This window comes from Hyaena hyaena, unplaced genomic scaffold, assembly GCF_003009895.1.
Source record: "Hyaena hyaena isolate Hyena2069 unplaced genomic scaffold, ASM300989v1 scaffold_917, whole genome shotgun sequence".
Lineage (NCBI taxonomy): Eukaryota > Metazoa > Chordata > Mammalia > Carnivora > Hyaenidae > Hyaena > Hyaena hyaena.
The window spans coordinates 85,547-103,288 of record NW_024081537.1 but is presented as its reverse complement, the minus strand read 5'-3'; the positions used below and the strand labels follow the sequence as shown (position 1 = coordinate 103,288).

Genomic DNA, 17,742 nt, shown 5'->3' with positions numbered 1-17,742 from the left:
CATCTGTAAAATGGATCTAGGAACAGTAGTTCTCGACAGAATTAACCCAAAGCATCTGTGGAAGTCATTGGCCTTGAACCGGGGCCAGATCGCGTCGGGTGCGGTCAGGGGCACAAGTAGGCAGCCAGGGCCGTTCTTGTGGCGGAGACCTCCGGGTCTGGGCCCGCGAGTCCGAAGGAATTTACCTGGAAGTTTTCCACCGTGGCAGAGCCTTCTGGAACTTGCTCTGTGCTCGGCACAGGGTGCCCCGGCCTTGATTTCTCCAGCAGCCCCGCAGGGCGGGGCTGGGAAGGGGCGGGCGGACCTAGGACACTGGCGGGAGAATGTGCGGAATGTGCCAGGCGCATCTACCTACCCCAAGAGAGGGCAGAGGAAGGGGGCCGGCCGAGGGGAGGGGCGAGGGGCGAGGCACTGGGCGCCGGTGAAAACCTGTTTGTTCTCTTGCGGGTGGAGCCCAGTCCGCGCCTCCTCGCTGCTCTGCAAGCTCTTCGCTGCACCCGGCGCCCGCCGCCCCGTACCCGCCGCCCCGGCCCGGCCCGGCCTGGCCAGGCTGGGCGCTGTCCACCTGAGGGAGCCCGCGTCCTGTGCCCGCCCGATCCCCTGCCCGCCCCGCGAGCCAGGCACCTGTGCCAGGTAGGGCTGTTGAGTCGCCGTTGGCGCGGCCCGGTGGAGAAGCAACGGGGGGCGCCCGGTCCATGCCCAGCCAGGTGGCGGGACAGCTCAGGGCCTCAGTTCCCCCTTCCATGATCCTCACCGGCTCCAAGCATTCCTCCTGGGCTTCCACCAAGGAGGCAGTGCACTTGGATTTCTGGTTTTCTCTGTAAGCAAAGAGACTAAGCTAGAGAGGCAGAGAAGGCTGGCCTGAGCCCTCTATCTTCTCCCTTTCTGGAAGAGAGGGTTTGATTGTTAGTGAATGGCCTGGGGCCAAGGTGCTCTAAGAGTTGACTGAAGGCAAAAAAGAATCAGGGCATCTCAGATCAGATAGTTTACCCTGTGTCCATTTTATAGATAAGAACACTGAGACCCAGAGGCTGGCTCACCCTGTAGCCCAGAGCAGGGGGCTCAAGGATTGCTTGTGATGAGCATGTGCTGGGCACAGGGCAGTCTCCTGGAGGGCTACCAGAAAGGTAGCTGTACAGACAGAAGGCGCCGAATCAAGTGTCACTGCGTGTTATCAACAGGATCTGCAGCAAATAGGCTCCGTGGCTGAATTGTTTGGATGGGGGTAGTGGAGCCAAGAGCCTTGTCCTCTTTGGAAAGGCAGAGTGATACCTGGCCTCAGGAAGACTGAATGCTCAGCATCTCTGTCTGCTCTGCTACTTCTGAGCTTGGAGGCACCTGGGCAGCTCCATCAGTCCAAGGGGGTAACGCAGCAGGCCTCCTCCCCACCCAAGGCTGCTGGGGGTTCAGATGAGGTCAGTGTGAGCGGGCCTGGGCTCTGGAACATTTGATATGTGATAGGAATTGTGTTCACACTGAGCTGTTTGCATGGCAGTGCATCTCAGGATCACACTCTATGAACCCTGAGAGAGAGATTCCCTCACACCCCATCCAGCAGTGGTTAAGGCTTCCTGCACCTGGAGCCAGTCTTGCTTTGGTCTCATGGTCCTTTAGATTTCTGGTCATGGTACCTGACTGGGGACTGGAAGCAGGGTCCCATGGACTGATTGGTAAGCCTGGGCAGTGGAGAAAGGCTCTGCATTCCTGCTTCCTCCTCACCAGCTCACATAATTCTGGGCAAGGCTGGGGGAAAGGGGAAGCAAGGGATGTATCTACCTTCCCAGGGTCTCCACTGCCTCATCTGAAAAGATCAAGGGCAGCCCAGAGACCAGCTCAAAGGCCCTACTTGCCACTTAGAAGCAACTAGCTAGGACATAGATGCACAGACCAGGGGCCAGCTTGATGGCTGCTCTTGGTGTCTGTGCTATTTGTCTCATTACCCCTGGGCCATCCCAGGATGGGAAGGAGCATATCCACCTCACTCACCCTACCCTCTTCCATCAATTATCAGCCCCAGCCCTTGTGCCTTCCTGGCCTGGGCTTTAGGTGCCCTGGCCTGCCTGAGGGTCCTATACTCAGCTATTGTAAGTTTGATGGAAGGTACCAGAGCAGCACACAGCAGGTGCTTCAGATCTGTTCATTTCCACCCTTTGGACATTCACAAATCAGCGACAGAGGTGGCCCATTTCCATATTGGGTGCTGTAGTACTGGGTGGCATAAACACAAGGGGCCATGGGAGCCTGGAGCAGGGGAGCAGCCCTTACTGGGAGGATCAGAGAAGGCTTCCTGGAAGAGGAGGGTTTGAAACTAAGCGAAAGAGCTCAGCAGCTGCCAGATCAAGGCCTGTATATCCACTGAGGCTGCATGATTCTAGCCTTCCTCTTAGTTCCTGAAAGACCAAAGCCAGTTCTTCCTAAGCTCCTATATGTTCCACCCAGAGCTGGGCAGTGGAGGCTTGGAGGGAAATCAGAAGCAGGCCTTGCCCCAAGGAGTGACAGGCTAACTGAGGAGACGGAAAGGCACTCGATAGGGAGCAACCACCAGCATTGAAATTGTCCACCTCACTTCTTCCTCAACTAGAGTCCAGATTTCAGCCACTGAGGACAGTGACCCCAGGGGTGGACAGTGTTTCACCTCAGCCTCCCTCAGCATGCCTGGTGCTCCTTGTGTTTCGGCCTAGTCCCCATGTAGCCTCCTGAGATCTAGCAGGGCAGATAGGCATCAGCAGCTGTTCCCTGAACTGTCCTCGGTTGCATGGCAAGAAAAGTCCCAAATCTGGCTCAATGCACTCTGGAAGCTGGAAGCCTGCCTTCTTCCTTTCCCACTCAGCCTCCACGGGTGACTGATCCCTTTGGATCTTGCTTCAAGCCACAGCCCATAAGGTGCCAGCTCATGCATAACACCAGCTTTCTTTCTGCTTGCTGAGCCCTGAGTCTGCCCCCACTGCCAGGCCCTCCTGGAATGGGACAGAACCATGGCGGGAGAAGAGGAGAGCTGTTTTCAAAGGCTTCAGAGCTCTGAGCAGCAACCCACATGGTGCCCCAGGTCTCTGGGTCCTGTGATTGTGATCCATCAGGGACTCTGCATTCATTTCCGCTGTGCCTGCAGAGTGCTTGCTGATGCCAAGACAGGGGCAGCACACCTGGGGGTCCCACATGCCTGAGAGTGATGTTCAGGAGAGGTTGGCATCATTGCTTCTGAGGGTCAGCGAGCTGCCAGGAGACTAATGAAGTGGAGCAAAAAGATGAATGGTAGTAGACTGTGTGATAGACCAGGGAGGTACCTTTACAGCCTAGTGATAAGATAGCAGCTCTGAGGTCAGATTGGGTTCAAATCCCAGCTCAGCCACCATCCAGTTGTGCAAACCCAAGCTTACCACACAACCTCCGGAGGCCTCGGTTTTGTCACCTGTACAGAAGGGAGGCTGAAGCCAGGAGCACCTGCTGCACAGTGTCCTCCCCCAGTGGCTGTGATGGCTGAGAGTGGGGCCAGCGTGGGAGGCATGTGGGCTCCCCATCTAAAGAATAATGGTTTAAAAAATCACTGCTAGTCTGTACCAGTGATGCATATGGTGTCTACCCACAGTTAAATATTTGCCACAGAACACTTAATTCTTAGATTCACTTCTGGATGCCTACTAAAATCTGATTTGCTTTCTTTTTTTTTTTTTTTTTGTAATGTTTACTGTTTTAATTTTTAACTGTTTATCTTGGATTAATTTAAAATTCACAGAAAAGTTGTGAAAATGGTACAAAGAACTCCCTCAAAGTCTCATCTGGATTCCCCGCTGTTAACTTTTCTGATAATTTTCTTTAGGAAGGGGGAAGTTGACATGGAAGCACTTGTGTGACAGTAATGTTTGTTGAGGAGTGGCCATGCAGGGGTCAGGGAGTGGGCAGGGCTCGCATCAGTTCTTTTTTTCCAAAAGGGAAACTGAGGCACAGAGAGGTACCCACTTAAGACTCACTTGAGGATTAAGAGTGGAGCCAGGTTACTTTGTCTCACAGATAACCATGTATGTGTTTGGTGAATGTTTTCTGATTACTTGCCTGTACAGGGCACTGGGGCACAGCAGTGACTGAGAACTGAGAAGGGTGGGGGGAGGAAAGCAGGAGGGACAGGTCTGGGTGGAGAAGGGACTGGAAAATGAAAGGCCAAGAGGCCCTATGGATGTCATTGTCAAACTCTAATGTGGGGAGGCAGGAACTTACATCTTAAGCACATGTCCCAGGGGTTTTGGATTCTAGAGGGACCCAGAGGCTACTTTCAGAACCACTGTCTAGGTTTTTCCCATGCGGAGTGTGCTCATTTCCCACTGCAAGAGGGAACCAAGAAGTGGAGCCACTGGTGGTGGCAGTGGAGGTGGCTTCGGAACTCTGTGGCCATGCCCTGGGTCAGAGAGGAGACCTGGCTTCTGGGGCCAGTGGTGGGCAGGCCTCATGCTGCTGTAGGCTGTTGCTGGTGGTCCTGGCCTTGGACCCCTTAGTCTGGTTCCTGTGATAATTGGCTCAGCACACCATTTTCTGATGACTAGGTCAGTTTTCCAGAGAGCTTGATGTGGCAAGGGGTTCTAATCATAAGAACGAGTGAAAATGCTTACATCAGGCAGTGCCTGGTTTAGACTAAAACAAAACAAAACAAAACAAAACAAAAACCAAGGATTTGTCTCACCAATTCTATCTGGTGAGCTCCTACTCATTCTTTCATTCTTTTGGGAAGGCCTGAGCCAAGGGCACTTCCTTGGGAAATGCAGCACTCTGGCAGTGCCCTAGAAGGGCTGCTATAGGTTCCTGTCTGTCTGTCTGTCTGTCTGCCCAGTGCCCAGTCTGGCTGTCAAGTCTCCATAAATGCTTATTGAATAAATGAAAGTGTGGCCTTAGACAAATTCTTTCTCCTCTCCGAGTCTCCATATTCTTATCAAAAAATGGGGGCAGTGATCATAGATAAGGGTGGAGCTCAGGACATTTTGGGTCTAGGGTGGACAGGAAGGGGAGAAAGTAGCTGGGAGGAGGTCTGTCCAAGGTCAGCTGGGGTGGGAGATGTTGTTGGTGAGGAGAGGGGGCTGGTACCTCTTTTCCCCTTGAGCTTTACTAATTAGGACAAAATGAATTCTTTGGCCAGTGTTAGTCAGGGGCAAGTGGGGGATGGGGACTTGTGGGTCACCAAGTCTGCTTTGGCAAAGGCTGAATAGGTGGCCATATTGACGGTATAGGGGTATTCCTGAGGAGGGAGTTGGTTGAGGTGAGGGTGGGCTCTATGACCCCTGAGTCCCTTTCAACCCCCTTTGGCTGCTGTCTGTGTGCAGATGGGGATAGCATCTCAGATCCACTGGCATGAGCTTAAGACTACCTTGGTTTCCAGGCTACAAGGATCCAGGGGGTGAGGGACCAAGCCAGCCCAGGCCCTGAAGGAGAGCTCCCAGGGTTCCTCTGGGCCTCTTCTTATGCTACAGCATGGGAGGTGGATGCCCTGGGAACAGTGGGAATAATTCATATAGATGGATCTGGCAAGGGGTTCTGTTTGGGGTTGGGGGCTCATGGGCCCTGCTATCCCCATCATTTTAACCCTGCCCAGACCCCTAGCCTCCACAGAGCATCTCAGAGGGCCCTGCCAAGAAGCCTTTGCTGGCCCTTGAGGCCAAGCCACCTCTGAAATGGCCCAGTCACCCAACCAGTCACTTGTATCCAGCCTGTGGAGAACTAGAAAGTGTGCACAGGAGAGCCAGGAGGAATCCTGGCCCCTCAAGAGTGACAGGCAGCCATAGATCCCTTTGTGCTCTTGGGGCTTGAGCTCTCTACTGTCTTTGGAGAGAGCTGGCTTGTGTCATACCCTCAGACACCTGGCTCCCAGAGCCTTCCAGCACTGACGCCGAGAAGTCTAGATTCGGGGATATTGGGGGTGGGTGGGGGAAGGTGAAATTCCAGACTTTCATGTAGAACTCATTTACCTGTAAAGCACATTTACAAATATTCCCCCCCTCCCAGGCATTCTTTTTCCATATTACATTTTTCCCTCTGTAATCCAAATCTCCTCCAGCTTTTTTTTCCACGTGGTGTGCCTCCTTCTGCCTTATTAGCCTCCACGTGGGCGTCCCTAGGACTGGAGCATCACATGCAGGTCAAAGTGCTCTGCTCCACTGGGGCTCTTGGGAGCTGTGTGCTGAGCAGCAGACTGGAGAGCTCTGACATGACCCAGCTGCTCAGCCATTGCTCTGCCAGGTCTCTGAATGGCCCCTTTCAGGAGGAAAGCAACCTGTCTGCTGATCGTCCTCTTGCCAGATGTTGAGACTAGGAATCAGGATGTCCTCACTCATGAGACCTGGCCACAGGAGGCTGCTTCATAAAACGTTTGATCATTCTAGCCCTTGGCTGCCTGAGTGTTGGCCTGGGTCCAAACCTAGACATTAGGCCAAGTGACTTCAGAAAGGACTGGATGAGGGCACCCAAGCAGGGGGTGGACGTCATACTCACTGACTTTTGGTGTCCCCAGCCCCTTCACACTCCATGCTACATCCTGCCTGTGGCCTCACTCCATTCATCTCTTTGTCCAGGCCTTTCTTAGCTTAGCATGTGGAGTGCATGCCAATTCATCCCTGTACTTCCTGCTGCAGCCTCCTCAGAGAGCCTGTCCCACAGCCTGTCCCACAGCCTGCCCAGCATCTTAGGCCTTTGACCTCCAGGGGATGTTGCAGAGGGAGGACAGGACAGGGAGGGAAGCTCTCTGAAAACAGCACTGCATGGGGTCCCATGAACCTGCTGATGAGCAGAGGGGCTGCACTGAGACTCATGCCTTTCCCCCATGACTGGGGACTTCATCTTCAGCCAGAGAGAGTAAGTGACATGTCCAGTGACTTGTTTTGACAGAACCAGGACTTGGACTCCTTGTCTAGTGGCCTTTCATTTGTACCTGAGTTTGAAGAGATGTCACAGATGTGTGGCTTCTTGGCCTTGACCAAGTCTTCCACGTCTCTATCAGCATGAGTGTGCCTCTCCCATGAAATGACAGATAATGAGCCCAGATGGCTTGGCTCTACAGCTATCTGAACAAGCATGGTCTCCTACCCCCTTCTTACCTTCTGTTTCTGGTGCTTACAGGAAAAAGGTAGGAGGCAGGGTTCTCTAGCAGGCGGGCTTGACTACCTTGGTGTTAAACTTCCTCTGGTAACCCATACCACCCCAATCCTTCATTACCCTGAAGGGGATTGAGAGGAGCCCCTCATGGGCATTTACGCACAAGAGAGGACTCTAACCTTGAAGCTCAAAGGCATTTATTTGGAACACACCCAAAGAGGACCTAGGTGCCCATTCCAGAAGGTAGATCTAAGGAACAGGGTCTTTTCTTTGAGCCTTCCCCCCCCCTCCCCCATCCTGGGGTCACTGATGACTCTGTGTCTAAAGGGAGCAGTTACAGTCCCCGTGCTCAGAATCCCCCATTACTAGTTGGGCCAGAAGGGAGGTATGGAGGGTTTGTGGCCAGGAGAGCTAGAGCCTTGGGGTTGTAGAGCCCAACCTAGGCTGTTAAAGGAAGGCAAGAACTTGGGCGCCTGGGTGGCTCAGTCGGTTAAACATCCGACTTCAGCTCAGGTCATGATCTCACAGTTTGTGGGTTCGAGCCCCATGTCAGGCTCTGTGCTGACAGCTCAGAGCCTGGAGCCTTCTTCGGATTCTGTGTCTCCCTCTTTCTGCCCCTCCCTTGTTCACGCCCTGTCTCTCTCTGTCTCAAAATTAAACATTAAAAAATTTATAAAGGAAGACAAGAAGGAACAGGTATGACAGCTGGAGTCCTCCTTACGGGGCTTGTCTTTCCATAGTTTAGTCATTGATACCCTCACCCAATGATGGGGAGCCAAGGTCCCATGGGAAAAAGGAGTGTCCTTACTATCAGGCCAGCTGTCTTCTCTGAGACTGCCTGAGAGTGCCCAGCAGAAGGATCAGAACTGGCTGGGTTTACTCATCTTAGAAACAAGTTGTTTGATAGACAAGGTAATTTTCATTACTTCACCTCTTCCCTCATGACCCAGATGGGAGCACTTATGTTTTTGCTGAAGTGATTCTGGTGCTCTGCCTCTCTTAGGGTTCCTTGAGGGCTCCTCTGCCTGCTACCTGGGCAGAGGCTCAAGGCCATTTGGCAAAGAGGTAGCTGCAAGGGCAAAGAAACAGAAGCCTGCTTGAGAAAAGGGGTGTGCATAACATGGAGAATCAAGCTGGGTGGCAATTCTAGAAAATGTTCTCTGAATTAGTCTTCTGTTTGTGCTTTGGAGCCCCATGAAAATGCTCACAGACAGACCTTTACTCAAACGTGGCCTGAGGTTGGCCCAGCAACTGGCCCATGCAAAGGCCTTGATGCCTTCAGTATATGTCACTTGCCACATCCACATTTTGTCACTGGGCTTGGCCATATGGGCCATTCTTGGGGTTGTGTCTTCTTGTCCTGTCCCACTGCTTCCTCAGTCAACTCCTGACTCACACCTAAGGGGTCAACCCAGAGTTGAGCTACAGACTCAGGTTCCAAAAGACAGAACTGCATGTGATCCCTACTGGCCAGGGATGGGGCCCACAGAAACTTGGTACACATAGGGAAACACAGCCAGGCTCCCTCTCAGTCCTCTGGGTACAGATTGTCAAAACTCATCTCTGGGGAAGAAGTCCCGCCTCTTGCTTTTCTGTCTGTGGTGTGCCCATTCATGCTTGCTCACTGTGGCCAGCGCCCAGCGCACACACATTCAGACAAGTCCCAACACCTGTGTCCTTGGGCTGCAGCTCCTCTGTGTGCAAAGCTAAGGATGTTTTGTTCTTCCCTCCCAATTTGCCTTGGAGATCCCTGCCTGGCATCCAGCATTCCCCCATTCCCCAGCCACCCACTCACTCAACTTGTTGTCTCTTTTTACACAGGCCCTTGGTACAAAGATCCCAGGCCAGGGATGCTGGGGCTGGGGTGGGCCCATAGGACAGATGTCCAGGCTGTTTGTGTTCACAGGCCCAGCCACCTTGCCTGCCTGTTGGTGTTCACCCAGATGTCTGGAAGAAGCCAGCTGGTCCCAACTGTGCTGGGGGAGGTGGGGAAAGGCATTTCAGTCCTGGGGCAGGCTGGCATGAGAGCAGCAGCAGCAGCACCAGACTGAGGACTCCAGGATGGGTGACACTCAGGGTCCAGAGACAGCCACCAGGGCAGATGCCCCTCCAGGTCCAGGGCTGCTGTGGTGTCTACCTGAGGTGGACTCGGTACCCCTACTCCTTCTTCCTCTTCTGTGATTTCCTTTTCTTTCCAGGTTAGTGGGAAATGCAGACATTTTTAGTGCAGTGTGACTGAGAATGGGACTAGCCAAGGGGCTGTGGGACTTGAGGGCTCCTCTGCCTGCTACCTGGGCAGAGGCTCAAGGCCATTTGGCAAAGAGGTAGCTGCAAGGGCAAAGAAACAGAAGCCTGCTTGAGAAAAGGGGTGTGCATAACATGGAGAATCAAGCTGGGTGGCAATTCTAGAAAATGTTCTCTGAATTAGTCTTCTCATCTTGGAGACAGAACACATCCTTTTAGGGCAGAGCCCCTCCTCCTGCCTCTTCTCTCTCCATCTCTGTCTCCTCATGCATCAGCCAAGCATTTGCGTCACTGTCTTGCAACTCCCTGGCTCCCTCCCTCCTGCTAATCTGCCTGCATCAGCTCCTGCTTGCATCAGCTCCAACTCCACTCCCTGACCACACCAGGCTTGCTGTGGCCTGGGAAAAACAGGCTCCTTGCACTCCCTCATTGGCTCTTTCCTTCTTTATATCCAATCAGGGCCAGAGGGCCCTTCACTGGGAGGTTGCTGGAAAGCCTTGAGAGGCTTCAGCAGTTGGGAGGAAGGTGCATTCAGAGGCCATCGGGATCAGGAGCGCCTGTCGCCACCTGCCCCACTCATCCTTGCTAAGAATGTCCCCCCTGCCTACTCCAAGAGACATCTGCATACTAATGGAAGAAGGATAAAGAAGGGTGTGAAGGGCCAGGAGAGTGGGCTGGGGGCACCCATCTAGTGTCTGAGGTGGCCTGGCCTGCTCAGGAGGACTTAGACTTGGTCCTGAGCTGCCATGAGACAGGCTGGTGTAGTCTGGGTATATGGCCCTGCTTGGACTTGGCACAAGGTGTTGCCCTATGAAGGATAGCTAGGGTGGGAAGTGGCTGATAAGCCACCTGTTCCTTTACTGGTCCAGGCCAGGCCCCTAAGGAGGGCAATATGACAATTACTAAGGTACCAGGAGACTTCCTATCAAGGTAGAAACAGGAGCTGTAGTACTGAAAGAGTATACAGAGAGGCTATCCTAACTAGAAATGCACTCACATAGGCCATTTGGAAAATGAGGACACCCACCAACATGACACCTAAACTGGGGGATGTAAAAGAGCTGATACCAAATTCTAAGCAGTGACAATGCTGTGGCTTGGGAATATCCTGCCAGGAGGAGACCCAGTGAGCAAGTTCATGGGCTTCACGGGTTGGCACCACTTTACAGATGAGGAGGCTGAGGTCCAGACAGTGGGACAGTGTCACAGCCATGTGAAGCCACTTAGGGATGAGAAACAAAGATATGAGCTTTCAGGCCAAGTGGCCCTTCCTGATGGGCCAGGGAAGCCTAGAAGGCTGTGCAAGAAGCCCAAGTGCCCCAAGGAATAGGAAGACTAGAAGTGGGGTGGGAAACACCCCCAAAATGCATGCCTGTTCTCTCTCCCACCCAAGCTGTGTGTAAAGAGGACCCAGGATCCTGGAGGAGGTTGTGTGTGGGGCCATGGGCAACAAGGCTCTGCTCATAGCAGCCCAGAGGGAACCTACAGGCCCAGGGCACCTCCCCCAGGATGTATACCCCAGAGGAAGGAGAGAATTCCCCATTGCATACATTGGCTCTCCTCACTTCCCAGTCCTTCCTTGGCACTGCTCACCTTGCATCAACTTTTGAGATCCAACTTTTGAGCAGCCCCAGCTCCCATTTCATTTGATTAAACCACTGTTTGTTTAGCCCTTATTACATAGGCAATGCACATTCATGATAGGAAAAATAGAATACACAGAGGTGTTCCTTTTCCTGTTCATTGTAATGTACATGTATTTTTAAGTAAACAGCACCATCCTACACATCTTTTTTTAAAAAAACTTTTTTCTCTGCCTGAGAAGGACAAATATCATATGTTTGCACGTATAGGAGGATTAGGAGGAACTTGATGGAGGAACAAGGGGGAGAAGAAGGGCGGAAATGGTGGGGGAAAGGGAGAGAGGCAAACCATGAGAGACTCTTGAATGCTGACAAAAACTGAGGACTGATGGGTGGGGGGGGGGGGGGGGATGGGCATGGAGGAGGGCACTTTGGGGATGAGCACTGAGTGTTATGTAGAAACTAATTTGACAATAAACTATTTGTAAAAAAAAAAAAAAAAAAAACTTTTTTCACTTAATGATATATGGAAACCATATACATGAAGGCTTGTTAAATACCATTATATATCCATATCATTTGTAATATTGCATAGCAATTGCTCAAATAATGGATCATATTATGTTTAAATATCACGGTTGGGATTTTAGATTACTGCCTATTTTTTACCATTATACTCAACACTGGGACACCACCCCTCTTATATACTTTGTTCTGCTTATTCATTTGTCTCCTTAGGAGAGATTTCTGTGGGGGGAGCTGCTGGATCAATGATCTTACCCTCTCAAGGCTTTTAATATATATAGAGATTTGTTCTGTGAAAAGATGCATCCATTGACCTGCCCACCAACAGTGTGTGAGTGCTGCCTTGGAAACATACTCCTGAGTGGTCTGCGTCCCATTCTTCAGAGCTGTTCCTGTCTGTAGTGAGGGTTTTCCCAGCTGTCCACTGATTGGGGATGAAGGGGATGGTGGATCTGAGAAGAGACCTGGGTCCAAGGAGAGGTGGCAATGTATGGTTAGTTAGAAGCATGGCTCTTGCCAGCCTTCAGTGCAGATAATTAGTGCAGATATGTGTCGGGGGTATGAGGGGGTGTTTGGGCTTTGTTCTTGCTGAGGTTGGTGGAGGGAGCAGGTCTTGTCTGGGAAGACTTTGATCAACAGTACTAAGGCACTCATGTCAGAGGAGGGGAGAACCCAGTAGGAGCAGGAGCAGGCAAGACAGGTGGGCCCCTGACGTAAGGGCAGGGCTCAGCTCAGCAGGAGGAATTGGAGGGCATCCCAGGTGGGAGTGACCAGCATAAGCAAAGGCATGAGAATTACCGTGGCAGGCCACCTTCTAGTGATGTTGAGATACATGGTCTTCTTGGAGCACAGTGTCAACATTGAGGGGCATTTGTGAGAAAAGTAGCCAGGCCCAGGGACTGGAGACTTTGCTCCCAGCCTTAGAGACAGTGGACAGCCAGCAGAAGCTGAGTGAGAAGTGAGGGCTGATGTGGGCCAAGCTGTGGGAATGAGGCACAGATGAAAGTGGGTGCAGGAAGAGGAGTGACTGGTGAAATGGAGGGGAAAGCCAACTCTGCAGCTGGGACATCGATTCAGACCTCATGTATTTCATCTGTCTGTCTGGGGCTCATCAGTTTAAAGGCCTCTTGTTCCAAAGAGCTGCCTTCTTCAATCCCATGGGAAGACTACTTCTTGACTTTTTCAAATTTACTGTCCCATCAAAGATGACATTTGAGGGGTGCCTGGGTGGCTCAGTCGGTTGAGCATCTGACTTCAGCTCAAGTCATGATCTCACAGTTCATGGGTTCGAGCCCCACATTGGGCTCTGTGCTGACAGCTAGCTCAGAGCCTGGAGCCTGTTTCCGATGCTGTATCTCCCTGTCTCTCTGACCCTCCCCTGCTCTCTCTCTCTCTCTCTCTCTCAGAAATAAAAAAATAAAAATATAAATAAATTATTTTTAAAATAAATTAAAAAATAAAGAGGACATTTGACTTCTGAGATGCAACATCAGCCCTGTTCTTTGCCTGGTGAGGTGGAGCAATAAGCCTTAAGTCTTCTGACTAGGGTCTTAGTTGTGCATATGGGACCTAAGGCAACTCCACCCTCCCTTGTTGTGGGCTCTTACACGTGTCCCTCCGTACCCCTTTGGCCAGAGTTCCCAGTGGCCCCTCTGCTTCTGTCATTCTGCATGTGTGTGGGTCTGTCCTGATTTTGGAGGTGGCTCATTTGGTTCTGATTTGGCAGGAAACTTCTAGGCAATGTGGTCCACAGGTTTGTCAAGGGGAATCTGATGAATTCCTGAAGGAACCTAAAGACTCAGCAGTAGGAGGCCCTGAGCTGGGGCCCAGAGAAGGTGAGGGACTGGCCCAATGTCTCACAGTCAGTCAGCAGCACCAGGTGACTGAGGGGCCAAGATCCCAGGTGGCAACTGTGTCTGGTGCCCTGCCCAGTGGGGCTACGCCGTGGGCTGCTGGGATAGGACAGTTGAATGTATGTGGTCCAAGGATCACCTATGGAATGAGTTCTGCTCAGTAGAACTCTGACGTGGCAGCCTTGGTGCAGGGGCTGAACAGTGGGGCTGCCATTTGCTGTGATGAGGTGCCATTCCTGGCACGCAGCAAGCTTGGGCCTCCTGGGCTGCTCATTCCGTGCAGTTTATGGGAAAGCCAGCTCTTGCTGACGTGACAAATTTGGTTTGCTCTTGGCCCCTGCATTAACCATTTTAGTGTGCCTTTGACCTGTAAGGAAACATGTCCAGACCTTGCCAGGTGGCAGCAGGGCCTGGCCGCTCAGGCAGACTCCTAAGGGGGAGGCTACTCTGCCTTAGGGCTGTGCCAGCAGGGCCAAGGCCCCTCCTTCCCATCATGCCCACTTGCCTGAATCTCTAGTCCTTCTATTGAGGCCCACAGTGCTAGTTGTGGCAAGCCAGGGCTGGGATTATATCCACAATATGGGCCTTCCATCTCCCTGCAGCACCGGGCTGTCCCCAGCCTGGACAGTTGGTTTGGTCACCCCAGTCTCTTCTGAGACAAAGATCTTCACAGTGATGTGAAGGCCTTGGAGACCACTGTGGTCCACTTTTCACTGGCCACAGGAGGGAAACACATGGCTCAAGGGCAGAGAAGAGACAAGGAAGGAGAGCAGGGCAAGAATAGAGGGAGGAAGAGAAAGCAAAGTGCAACAGCAATTCCTTACCAAATCCCAACCCTCACCTGGTCACTGAGCACTACTAGAAGTTGTCAGGGGGGCCTTGGGCTTTCCCCACTGGAGATGGAGCAAACCCCTGACTGACACAGGGCTGCACACTCTCAAGCTTTGGGGGTTCTTACTGAGGACCACTGACAGTCCCCTCTCCCAGTGAAGACAGGTTGAGACTCATTGCTGCTTGGCTCCTGTCCAACTGCCCTGCGATCTTTGCTGTGCCAGGTGGTGGCAGGCATTTGCAAGAACATTGGTGCATTCTGCCTTCATAGCAGTCCTGAGGGTAGACTTTTTAAAATCCCATGTTGCAAATGAGGACAGTGAGGTGGACTGGACACATTAGCTGACTGGCCCAAGGTCTGTCAGACAGCCACTAAAGAGCGAGAGAGATAGTCCAACTCCAAAGCAGCTGGTCTCCCAGCCCCCACCCTTCCTTTAGTCACTCTTTCTGAGTCTACTAGTGCCAGCCCCGAGGAATCCTGCCCTGTGGGGGCTCCACCATTGCCATTCTCTCCCCTACACTCACCTGGGCCTGGAATCTGGCCATCGGAAATCTCTAGGTGGGTTTGTGATCTGCCCTTATAAGCTATCTGTCGAATAGACAGCCCCATGGCAGCCCATTCCCCAAGTGAGCAGCTCTAGGCAGACAGGTGGTTTTACCACCAGACAGTGGCAGGTCCAGTGTGTACTCACTCCCTGTCCTCTGCCCACCACCCAAACTCCATCAACTCTTGCTTCCCGATACCCAAAGGGTAGTCAGGGACCACATGATGGATGACCTGCGAGCCATTATAAATGCATGAAGTGACAAGCCATGTGCTTGCCTTTGCCCCCAGGAGTCCTGCTGAATCAACTGAGAAGGAATCTGCAGAGCAAGCACCATGAGTATCTCAGCTCTTGGAGGCAGCACCAAAGGTGAGACCTGGACTCCTTCTCCCAGGCCTGGTGTGTGGCCTGCCCTGCAAGGGCCACAAGCACTGAAGCAGAGTGAAAGCAGCATATTGGGAGGGCTGGAAGGGAGGTATCAGGGTCCTTGGAAGGGAGGTGTCAGTGTTCTTGGGCTGGGTTCCCCTTCTGAGGCTGCCTGGCCTTGCCCCTCTTCAGGGAAACTGCTACCAGGTGAGGAGGAACGCAATAATGTCCTCAAGCAGATGAAGGTTCGAACCACGCTGAAGGGGGACAAGAGCTGGATCACCAAGCAGGATGAATCCGAGGGCCACACCCTGTAAGTCCAGGAAGCTACTAGGCCAGCAACAATGAGGTGGGGTGGGGCTGTGATCCACAGAGGCCCTTCGATACCTGGGGATGTTGAGGGACTTCCACCACTCAGACTTCAGCCAGGACATGTGGCCACAGGCCAGCTGGGGAGGGCGAAGCACGGGAAAGCAATCCAGCTGAGGGCAAGATTCAACCAAAGTTACAGAGTGGGAAAGCCCTTGATGCTGAATGGGCATGTACATACTTGCCTGTGGAACGTGGAGGCAGGCCAGGGAAGGAGGAAGTGAGATGGAAATGGTGAGCCATGTTCTTGGGTGCATGCGCTGCACCCCACATCACCTGCTTTGGGGCTCAGCAGGCAACCTCTAGAATGGAGGCTGCAAGGTGGCTGACAGCAGGGAGCCACTCTTTCAGGATCCCTTTTTCTCCAGAGAGCTGCCTCCTGGTCGGAGTCGAGCCACATCCTTTTCATCAGCTGGGGAAGTCCCGAAGACCAGGTAAGAGGTGATGCCTGATGGCCGGTGGGTGGGCATCATGCCACAGTCTTCAGGGGATAAGGAGGAGCCCAAACTCATAATAGATGTCAGGATCTGCAGTGAATCATTTCAAATCCACAGGAGAGACAGGTTTTTCTGTTCTGCTCCCTCTTGGGAAAGGGAGTGCGGGTATCACTGGTGTCAGGTCCCTGGCCTTGCTGTGTGACCTTGAGGCTGCCTACCTAATGGGCCTCCATGGTTCCAGCTGCTTACGGGGCATTGAGAAGTCTCTGTAGGGAGTGAGAAAACATTTCTGAGGTGGTTTACACAGCTTTGAGAGTCACACGTGACTCTCCCATAGAGTTGTGATTGCTGAGTGAGCACACTGAGGAATCAGTGTGTCAGAAGAGATGGACACATTTGTTCCAATGGTCTCCCAAGTTCAGGATGACATATTTTGGCAGCTGACCAAAGGGAACAACCCACCCCCTTCGTATTTTGAAGACTTTTGTCTATTGGTGTCGTGGACACCAATATTGGTGTCTATTGCTCTGAAGCACTGCCAAGTCAGTGAGTGGTGGGAATGCAAACCTCAGGCTTGAGTCTTGCTACACAGGTGGCAGTTGGCAGTGAAGGCAGTGCCAGGGCCTTTCTCAGGTGGTGATAGAGGCAGTGGCAGCAGCTGGAAGGGAGGGATCCAAGTTCACTGCTAAGTCTCCAGGGCTACCCCTGACAACTATGGACTTGCCCATCGCCACCCCTCCCTAACTCGGCACCCACTACCAGCCAGGTCCTGTGTGTGCTCTCTCCTCATGGAACTGATATCTTAGCAGGGAATATAGGCATGAACCAAACAGAGAGATGGACATAAAATAGAGAATTATGGATTGTGATTATTGCAGTTGGCAAATTTGGTGAAGGCCTGAGGATGGTTTAAAGATAGTCTACTCACTAGGGGGATAGTTTACTTTGGGTGGTGTGGTTCTCACCCTGGGCTTCTGTTTGGGGCTATGTTTAGAAAGCACATCCTGGGGCATTGTGACTCAGGGCCTAGAGCAGGGATACCCGGAAGTTTACATAAACCTTGGCTCTCCTCCTTTTTTGAAGAATGGAGTGGATCCAAGGGGCAGCCAGGGACCATGACTTAGCCTCCCCAAGCCAAAAATGTTTGTGTGGCTATATGGGGGGAAGTGGCCTTTCTTTCTCAGGTCCCATCCCAAGTGTGCTTGCAACTTTAAGGACAGGGTCTGCCATAATGGAGAACACTGTGGCTCTGCACTGCCCTTCCCACCAGCTTGCATGGGGCTCCCTTAGACCACTTCCCTCTCCTTCTCCAGTCCTAAGCTGCTCTCTTCCTAGACAGAAATACCATTTGCTGAATCCTTGTCTCCTGCCCCTGCACCCCAAACTCGCAGCTCTTTGCTGCATGCCACTACTGGTCCTCTGAGCCCCCTAAATTGCTCCCAAGCAGGAGACACCCAGCATGTGCAGTCTGTTTTCCAGCTATGCCCTCTACTCCCAAACTTTTATCAAGACTGTGATGTGGGCATCTCAGGAGCTGGAGGAGAGAGGTCCCGAAGAGCAGGAAAGGTGGGGGAGCTGCCTTTGGTTCTATCCTTTGGTCCCTCATGAGCCTCCCTACAGGAGGCGGTGTGGTCAGGTCCAGGACTCTGGGCTCTCCCTGCCATGCCTCAACCCCAGGCCTCTGACCATGCAGTCTCCAGTTGTGAGAATAGAGGGTGGGAGTGTTGTCAGAAATCCCAGAAGACTTCTTGTTCAGGGGAGTTCTGGGGCCTGGAAGGCCAGGGAAAAGCTTGAGTTTGGAAGAGAACCCTCTGTAACAAATGCTCAGCCATGGAACACACCTTCCTGGGCACTTCCTGTGAGCCAGGGCCATCCTGGGCTGGTCCTGGTACTTTTCCTGGGGAGCATGAGAGAGCAG

The 17,742-nt window shown here is 52.5% G+C and overlaps 1 protein-coding gene across 9 annotated transcripts in view; it reads left to right on the top strand.

Moving 5' to 3' along the window:
- The first annotated feature begins 458 nt into the window (after positions 1–458).
- The window catches only part of ZNF185 (zinc finger protein 185 with LIM domain), a 77,465-nt gene continuing 60,181 nt past the window's right edge, over positions 459–17,742 (top strand). For 8 of the 9 annotated variants that reach the window (XM_039220692.1, XM_039220694.1, XM_039220698.1 and 5 more), the window contains exons 1-4: positions 459–633; positions 14,943–15,021; positions 15,211–15,331; positions 15,756–15,821. In XM_039220692.1, coding sequence (XP_039076623.1) covers positions 14,988–15,021; positions 15,211–15,331; positions 15,756–15,821 — 221 coding nt within the window. In that variant the 5' untranslated portion in view covers positions 459–633; positions 14,943–14,987. Of the gene's footprint in view, positions 634–1,278; positions 1,416–14,942; positions 15,022–15,210; positions 15,332–15,755; positions 15,822–17,742 lie in introns of those variants that run through there. The other variant, XM_039220691.1, reaches the window with a different exon arrangement.